At 47.5% G+C, this 9672-nt stretch overlaps 1 protein-coding gene across 5 annotated transcripts in view; it reads left to right on the top strand.

Moving 5' to 3' along the window:
* The first annotated feature begins 8001 nt into the window (after window positions 1–8001).
* RASGRP1 (RAS guanyl releasing protein 1) overlaps window positions 8002–9672 on the top strand; it is a 45962-nt gene continuing 44291 nt past the window's right edge. For 2 of the 5 annotated variants that reach the window (XR_003926956.2, XR_005930797.1), the window contains exon 1: window positions 8002–8653. Coding sequence is in view for 2 of the 5 variants with exons in the window: in XM_041118286.1 (XP_040974220.1) it covers window positions 8622–8653 (32 nt within the window). In the remaining 3 variants the exon portion in view is untranslated. The remainder of the gene's footprint in view (window positions 8654–9672) is intronic. The other 3 variants (XR_005930792.1, XM_030039428.2, XM_041118286.1) reach the window with 2 other exon arrangements.

Genomic DNA, 9672 nt, shown 5'->3' with positions numbered 1-9672 from the left:
TGAGATCAGAAAGGCCAGAGAAATGCCACTTCCTACACACCCACATCCCGTGAAACCCCTGTGATTACTTCTCATTTCTCCTCACCTCAACTGTGTCACACAAAACCTACCACTGACTTTGTCACTGCAAATAACAAGGGCAAAATCATTAATGCTGGCCTTGAACACTGCAGCAGCAAAATTAAATTTTGCCCACTCAGTTTGGAAATTTTGAAGCAGCTCTGTCAGAAACAAACTATGTGGAAATCATGTCTACATTTCTTTCCAACTCAAAGGAGCACTGTAATTTTAGGTCCTATTTGCTAAACAGAAAAATTTTAAGTAAATACTACATAAAACAACAACCCCACACACACTTCTGTGAGCCCAACTTTCATCCTGTGATACTTTCAAAGGGACTGTTATATCCACAACAATTTATCTGTGAAACCACTTAAAAAAGGTTAAAACAATACACTTAATATATTTCTAGTGAGTGTGTCTTGCCTCTTGCTGCTGACCAAGAGATATCCTGTAAAGGAAGTAGCTAATCACTGTCTCCTTGGAAAATGTTTACAAAGGGACGTTTGGGATGATGTTATCTACATCCTGTTTAAGTAGCTGTTTTGTTCTTTTTAAATCAGATGGTGAACCAAAAAGTAGCATTCTTAGCAGTATTGTTATGCTTTTCCTTTCTGTATCTTGAGTCTCACTGTTTCTGGACAGTAGTTATTTCAAGGGTACCAGCTGTTTTTCACCTTATCTCTCCATACTTTATAAATGTGCATTTTAAGAAAGAAGGTGTTGCGGCATGGTTGGGGTTTTGGGGGGAGTGGGAGAAGGAAAGGAAGGAGATTCAGTTTTGTGCAATTCTTAGCAAAATCAATTGGTAAATTATATGTACACATAAGCATCCTGACGACCTGAATCGAAACTGGTAAGGTATGTTAATTCTGAAAGACAATAAAGGAAAGAAAACTATTTTGCTATGGACTACTGGAGAGAAACAGAAGTTATATTGACAATGCTCTTGGACTTGGTTATAGTAAATAAAAGCTCTTATCTTTCCCTGATGCCAGAATTAAATGTGATTTTGGTTTTAATGATACAGAACACAGACTTCAGTTAGCAATACCATTACCTTTCACTGCCTATTGCAGTATCATAAACAGTCCCACTCTGTGCTACTTCTGAAACAGCTGGGCATTAATGCAAGGTAGGCAGATGATCCTTATAAGTGGATGATCAGTGTTTACTGTATTTCAGCATTTTCCTAAATAGGAAAACATCAAAATCTTTAATCAGTAGAAAGGCTGAGGTATTACTTGTAGGACTGAGCCTCAAAGCCACACAAAACAAAGTGTGCTTCTACTCAGAAGAATGCCACCAGCTACTAACATTTTCTGACTTACCAGACTTGATGTTTTTATATGTTATCAAGATACATGTCCATTACTTTTCTTACTGGAACAATTAATTTCAGTCCACTGTTATTTAAAGTCTTCCAGATTAAAAACAACCCCCCAAAAATATAACAGTTTCAGTTACACATAGCTGACAGTGCAAGACTGTTGCCAATCAGCAGCTTGCAAATTATCTGTACAAACAACTAATGATAAACTTAGGCATAGTTCTTAAAGTAAATTTTAGACTCTGATGACTTTTAAGTTATTTAGGGAGTCCAAGGTGAAAATAGAAGGAGAAATTAAGTTATTAAAAATTATGAAATACCTAAATTTTCCTGGACTGGTTCACTTCACCTTGTAAGATTTGTGTGAAAAGAAGAAAAAGGGAAGAGGACTTTGGCCATTTTGGGGGGGATTTGTCCCTGCTTAATATCCCAGTCAGGGTACTGATGAAACTCAGGTACTGGTGCACTGTATGCACTGCCTGATGCATATATCCGTCTATCAGTGTCAAATTTGCTGGACTGAATGCAAAACCTCTAATTTGGGTTGTAAAATCATGCGCTCATTTATACTGTGCATCACTGGAATATATGAGCACTTTCACAAGCATAAATGCAATTATTTTCAGAGTATTGCTAAGCAATTGGATCAATTCTTACCAACATAGCTGTAAGTCAAGGGAAGACTTTATCAATCATCTTTGTGAAGTACAGCAAGGTGGTTTTTCCCATTTAAAAAGGGGGACCAGAGGCACAAGAGAAAGGCCACATAAGTTGTGGCACTTGAAAAGAGACAATGAGGACCTTTTTTCCAAAAAACTAATTATCATTACTTAGTGCTTTGCATGATCAAAGTACATGTTTTTATTTCATTTTCACTAGTGAATGTTCAGATTTCTGCAATTTCTGCAGGTAAAAGAATGCCCAGTCAGCATCCAAAACCTGAGGAATACAGTCAATAGATATGTAGAAGGCTCTTTTCAGCATCATTACTTGAAGGGCAAGGGACTCTAGGAGAGTCCATAGAAGATGCACAAGCAGTTTTCAATTATCTTAGCCATCAGACCACAATTTTACTTCTACAATCCCTTCCCCTAGTGACTACAAGCTTTGGTTACCTTCTGTAACCAAAGTGGATGAAAATGACAACTCCCATCAGTATGCCTCCTTATTTGCCCCTACTACATATCCATACTATGATCTGAATAGAAGCAGAGGTGCTATAAAAAGAAACTGTATCTTGTTTTATAGTTAAAGGCAATATTGACATCCATACACGCAATAAGACATGAATCTCCTAATTTTGGAGTACACAATTTTTCAAGGGCATCTCTACATGGTAACACTGTGATAACTGCAATGGCCTAAAGATACAGTCAAGACAAGATCTATAGGTAGAGATAATGCCTTTTATTAGACCAACTAGTATAATACAGGAAAAAGCAGACAGATTTCCAGATGTTGCTATTTTTTAAGTTTAGTAAAGCTTTCAACATCATTTCCTAAAGTATTCTTGTATTCAGTTTGGGACATTGAGGTCTGGATGGTTGGACAACTAGCTACCCACCTAGTAAAAAGCTGTTTGAATGGTTAGGCTCAGAGGGCATGGCTTGTACTCTAACTGTAGGCTGGCAGTGAGTAGCACAGGGGTCTATCCTGGGACCTGTTCATTTTAACAGTTATCAAGAGTCTGGGGGAGGCAATGCAGTGCACTCTCTTCAAGTTTGCAGGCAGCATCAAATCGGGATGACAATTCAGTACACTTGAGGGCACGGCTGCCATCCAGAGAGATCTAGAAAGGCTGGAGGAATGAACTGACAGCAACTTCTACGAAATGCAGCAAGGACAAATGCGTAGTTCTGCACCTGGGAAGGAAGAGACCCTTGCACCAACATAGGCTGGGGACTGACCAGCTGGGGAGCAGCACTGCTGAAAAGGAGGTGGAGGTCTTGCCAGGCAGCAAGCAGCACACAAGCCTGCTATGTGCCCTGACAGCAGGGAAGGCCAACAGCATCCTGGGCTGTATTCACAGGCATGGAGCCAGCAGATCGAGGGAAGTGATTACACCACCTCTACTCAGCACTCTAGATGGAGTCCAATTCTGGGCTCCCCAGTACAAGAAGGACATTGACAAACTGGAGTGAGTTCACCAGAGGGCCACTGAGATTTTTTGGAGGCGGAGCACTTGCCCTGTGAGGAGATGCTAAGAGAACTGGGCCTTTTCAGCCTGGAGAAGAGATGGCCTCAGGGGTCATGTAATAGCAGATTGACTGTACTTCTGAGAAGGTTATTGAGAAGGAGCCAGGTTCTTCACAGCAGGACATGGCAGGAGTATGAGAGACAACAAATAAACTGGAACAAGAGAAGATATTGTGGATATAAAGAAAAATCTTTATTATTTTTTTTTTTTAACCATGAGAGCAATCAAACATTGCAACAGGTTGCTCAGAGAAGCTGTGCAGTCTTCAGACTTGGATCCAACTGGATAAAGCCCTGAGCAACCAGTTCTAGTCCTACAGCTGGCTGTGCTTTGAGCAGGAGGCTGGACCTGAGGTCCCTTCCAAACTCAGTCATTTTGTGATTCTGTGATTCTCTGCAGAAACACTCTTCAAGTCTACTCAAAATCTTGTCTTTTTCTAACTGTGCCAGTTGGTCTGATAAGAGATACTGCTTTTACCTACAAACTATGTCTTGCCTGTAATTTCCAAGAATAAAAACCACAATGTTCCATCAAGTGGCAGCATGTTTACGCCTACATGGATCATTATTAGGACTGGACTCATTCAATCCATCCCACAGACCTTTGGCATTTGAACTGACAAAATGACTCACAGTAGCTATAATGATCAACCTGAGTGTTCCCTGAGAGTGGTGGGGAACCCATGGCTGGCAAATAACCTAAGAAATGCTCTGGCAAAATCCAAAACCAGTGAGGCCCGGGTATTCCATGCTCTACTCTAGGTTTTGACAATTTTCCTAAGCTTTTCCTTTTTCTCTTTCATGAATTCTAGTCTTGCCTCTTTTCTACCTTGTTCAGCTCAAGGCTGACTGCTGGACATTGGAAGGTTTAACAGAAGCAGCCTTTACAGAAGAAATGTCAGTATAGAGGTAAGTTGGATAGGTAGATCTGTTAGTAGCATAGCCACTAACTTTGTAAGATGTCTTGCACATAATATACAGAAACCTATGGCCCTTAAACGTGAGGAGGCAACAGCTACTGGGTGCTCTCAATTCCTTCTATTCTTGCAGAAAAGCTAGAACCTCAGAGGTACCTTATTGACAACCCAAAGCACTCAAATAAGATTAGTCCAGTCTTCTTCAACCTGACCTAAAGATCATGTTTAAAAAGAGAATTAACTTTCTTCTTAATTTACTATCCACGCTCTCAATCCTACAGTCTTACACCTTCAGGCCCCATCCTGCAGTCATGAGTATGAGTTTTATTGCCTCCCACTTACTAATTTGTATTTACTAAGCTGTATTTGTCCAAAATGTCAAGCTAGAACATGCACCATTGAAGGAAGGTACTTGTGATAAAGTCACAAAAACTAACACTGTTATAGGTCACATTGCTTCAGAGAGTGGAACATGCCATCCCTGGCCACTATGGCAAAGGTGCGTCAAGAGAAAAATGGCAAGAGAGTTACCATGATCTGATAACCTCAGTGGCGTTATCAGACCAAAACCTTCACTAACACTACAACTTTCTAAAAGTAGAAACATTTGATAAATTAGTGAAAGCACCCAAAGCCTAGATCATCCTGATCAAAAGTTATGACCCAAGCTCGGAACAAGACATTAGAAATGTTCTACTAGCTGTAACAGAAATCGACACTCACACCAACAGTAATTGTTCTGACATTACAAACTTTAATTGTAACAGGGAAGTACATTTAGATGATGCCTTAAATAGGGCTGCTATTCCTATCAGCTGTTCATACAGGATAGCCACACTTTGGTGTATCACAGCTCAGATGAAAGAAGTTTTTTCATGTGCAATTGCTAGCAGGCCCTCACTGATGACAACCTGTTAAACCCAATGATTCTGATTACTACCTAGGTTGCATAACATATATTGACTTTTCTTACAGTCACTCTTCATAGCTTTCCATTTGCTGTCCTTCCTTTCAAATATGTTAGCAAGCTTTTATCCTTTTCTGGAATTGCTTCCTACGCTGGATCGTCTGGCCTGCCTTTCTAATGTTGTCTCCTGTCCCCGCCACCTAGCAGATGTTCTGTCAGCGCCAAGGAACCTTCTCATTCATGATCCTACAAGGACACCAAAAAGCTTTTGGAATCAGGCTGTGATTTTACAAGGATCTATGTAAAACAGATCTAAGTGAAAGCTACTGGAAAAATGTGTGGTCTTGCTCTCTTGCCATTGTTTGATTGTGGCAGCAGTTGAGCTAATGAGTGGGTGGTGAAATGAATCAAATAATTGATACTGTATGGCAGAACATGTATCATTTTTAGTTGGGTTGGGTTTTTTGCTTTAATTTTTGTGTGCAACTCACTGTGTGGTTGTACAAGCTCCACTAGTTGGCCCATTGGGAAGAGCAAGAATATGGACCCAGGAAAGATGGCAAATTAAAAGAGCTTAAAGTAGATAGGAAAGAACAGCTTAAGAAAATTATTTTCACTTCGCTTCAAGGACAAGCTAGGTTCATGGACTCGCACTAACTTGGAGGGAGAAAGGCATATCCTGAAGTGCAACAGAACTTGAAAGATCCAGCTTGCGCTGAGGTGGTAAGCTGGTCCCTTCACTTAGTTCCAGTGGTAAAATCCAATTTATAAGTTACTATTGCTGCAAGATCTTCCAGGAATCTGAGCACAACAGTATAAAAACGTCTAGCTGGTTGTGTTCCCTTGGGAGCAATATGGCCCAACCTAGCCATCATCATCTTGCAACTCTGTTAGCATGGCTCCTTTGGATCCTAAGTTATATTTTAAAGTAATCATCTACTGATTGAAGCTCTGAGAACAGAAGAAGTATCTTGCCTTTCCACAGAGCAGATCTCTGAACCTCTGAGGACACAAAACAGGCATGAGTCTACTTTACAGTAGAAGACCATTTCTTCTGAAGAATGTCACATTCAAGGATCAGTATGTCAGACTGTTGTGTGAGCATGTAGGTTACAACTGAATTTTTGTATGAGATTGTGTACTGCCAGATTTACATATGGATTGCCTTCTGACCAAAAAGCTAGAGAATATTCTTTCTGTCAAACCTCCATTTATTTGTGTGTGTACGCATGCACGTGAACTTCTCAAGGAAAGTGTGTTACAGCAAAGGTAGCTGGGATGTAGCTCTCTGAAGCAGAATTCGGCCAGGAGGTTGGCTTGACAACATAATTGCTACAGATAATATCACAGACCACATGACCTGTGGTCTTGGGTATATATTAATATATTTGTGTTTCTTAAACCACAGTGACCTACAAGCTCTATGCTAGGAATCAGCTTAAAACTTACTCAGAAGGGTGTCACCTACTGAATCACTGATGTGATTTCCAGGAGTATGTAGGGTTTTTCCTTTTACCTGGAGGTCTTCTGCAAAGCAAAAGTCAGGTTTGCACAGCTCCTGTTGTGATAATGGTAGTTACCACTGTCTCTGAGAAAACGCCAGTGAGCTGCGTCCTTGGCAAAACTGATCATTTTGGAGATCTAGAATGATGTGCCCTGGTTGTTGGCAGAGAATTACTTCGAATCCCTGAACCTTACCAGTTAGTCTTAAACAGTTTACGAAAACTGTCTGGATCTCAGTGTGAGGCACAATGGCATTATGTTGCCTAAGTAATTTTTAAGAACGTAAACTGCGCTCTCAAAATAAGCTGTCGAGAATGCGGCAGCCGAAGCGCCCTGTGACCCAGAACTTTTGTACAGCTCCACCGTGTGTATTTCTCAACCAAAGACCATTTGGTCAAACTGTAAGTCACGGGATATGGGGCAAATTTGCCCTTTCAGATTTTCTGCCAGGTCATTTCTCCTCAGAAGCGAAGGAGCTGTCCATGTTGAGTTGGAAGAGCTCTCAGAAACTCCTAATTATGATACGAGGACCGTGAAAACCTCTGGGTCCTCTCTCCTTGCTCTGTGACCAGGCTGGAGGGACAGCGTAAGGTGCCAAATAAGCACTGAGCCTTTAAAACGACAATCGCCGGTGCGGGCATCTCAATTGTGTGCCCCCACCCCAGCACTGCGCAGATGCTTACGTCCCGCTGCGTGTGTGTTCCTGCCGACGCGGAGCCGAGTGACCTGGGCACCTTCCCGTCAGCCGGCCTCTCGCCAGGCCCCCGCCGCGCACCACCCGGGGCCGGGCCGGTGCGGGGCGGGGGCCGGTGCCGGTGCCGCCAGCGACCTTCGGATCCCTTCGCCAAGGCGAGCGCTCGCCCCGCCCCGCCTCTCGCCGCGGCCGGCGGCAGGTAGCGGCGCGGAGGGGCCTCGCCCGACACCCCACCCCTGCGCCGGCCGTTGGCGAGCCGGCCAATCAGCGCGCGCGGGCTCGGGGCGCGCGTGGGGCCACCCCACCCGCAGTCACGTAACCCCGGGGTGGCGTGGCGTGGCGTGGCGCGGCATGGGGGGGGGGGGGGGTATAGGGGCCCGGCCGCGGCGGCCGGTGCTGTTGTAGGCGGGGTGTCGCCGCGCTTGGAGCGGCTGGGGTTTGGCCAAGAGCTTGTCCCCCGCGGCCCGGCCCGCCCCGCCCCGGCACAGCCTTCCCAGGTGCCCCGGCAGCGGCTGCCCTCGGCCAGCGGGGGCCGCGGGCGGGCGGGCGTGCTGCGGTGGCGTGCCGGCGGCTGAGGCACGCGTGAGCCCCGGCGGCTCAGCCCGCCGTGGGGAGGGGGCTTGCCCAGAGGGGAGGGCCTGCCCTGCCCTGGCGAAGTTGTGCCGTGGAAAAAGTTGCGGCCGCTTTAGAGCCAGGCGGCGTGAGCAGGAGAGCGCGTTTGGGTACCTGGTAAATCCGGCGGCTTCAGAGAAGAGCAGCCCAGTAGCCGAGTACTTCCTTCTGCCGATAAGATCTTCGCCTGCGCTCGTCACGGGTGGCGGCCGCCGCCGCTGCCCCACTTGAATTGGTTTCAGACTCCTCCCGAGGCGAGACGGGGAGCGGGAGAGCGGCGAGGCGGGAGGAGGCGATGCGCGGGGCCGCGCTGCTCCCCCCGGCCTCCTCCGCCCCGCGCAGCCCCGCTCCCTGCGCTGCTGGCAGAGCCGGCCGGGCGGCGGAGCCGCGGCTGGCACCGACATGGGAACCTTAGGGAAAAGGAGAGAAAACCAGTGAGTCCGCCGTCGCTGTTTCGGTCTCCCGCTCCCCGCGGCGGCGGGACGGTGCCCCGCCGCGGGGCAGGCTGCGGTCCGGCCGCGGGCGGCGGCGGCGGGCCTCGGGGTCGCACGCCGCCGCGCCTGAGGGCGTGAGGTGCCCGCCCGGGGCGGTGGGGACGGGTGCGACGTGCTGCTGCTGCGCTGCCCCCCGCGGCGGGGCAGGCGGGGGCTTCCGTGGGGCCCGGGGGCGGCAGTCCGGGCTCCGCGGGGGGGGGGGGAGGGGGCGGCCGAGGCTCTCCCGGGTGGGAAGGAGAGGGGGAAAAGCGGCGCGGGAGGGGGGGTGTGGGGGAGGACTTTGTTTCACCCTTTTGAGTGCGAGTGTGCGCCGGGCAGGTCGGTCAGCGCGGGCGGGGAAGAGCCTCACGTTCCGGTGCCAGCGTGACAGCTGAGCGGGAGGGGCGGCTCGGCCCTCGCCCGGGCTCCGGTTACCTGCGGCGCCGCCGGCGGGCCGACTGCCGGGGGGACGCCGAGCGAGGGGCCGGGGCCGCGGAGCAAGGCTGTCCCCTCCGCGGCGGGGGACGGCCACCTGCCCCGGGTGTCAGTTCGCGAGCTGAGGATCAGTCGTTTGTGGTTTCTGCCCCACCGCCGAATAGCGTTCAGTGGAAACGCAGGGTGCTCGTCGTCCCCCGCCCCGTCGCCCCCCAGCACAGCTTTAATCTATTTTTCATGTCAAGTAACTGCTGCTGTAAGGCGATCCGTTCGGATGAATGGTTAGTTTCAGCCGTGTCACCGGCTGAGTTTTGCCTGTCCAGTGTTGACACGTTGGCCGCAGTGTTATTGTAAACTTTTTTGGGGGTGTGGACACTTTAGTTTTTCTACTCTCTGTTGCCAAGACCTAAAGTATCTTCTGCCGTAACTCCTACTTCATACTTCATTGCTACTGCATTTCTAGGATCCTCTGCCCTGTGTGGAAGAGGCACTGGAACAAACTTAGGAGAGGGGTTTAAGCTTGTAAAAAGAAAACCCGGAATCAG

The sequence above is a fragment of the Aquila chrysaetos genome, chromosome 2, assembly GCF_900496995.4.
Source record: "Aquila chrysaetos chrysaetos chromosome 2, bAquChr1.4, whole genome shotgun sequence".
NCBI classification, from domain to species: domain Eukaryota; kingdom Metazoa; phylum Chordata; class Aves; order Accipitriformes; family Accipitridae; genus Aquila; species Aquila chrysaetos.
This window is presented reverse-complemented; position numbering and strand designations above follow the sequence as displayed.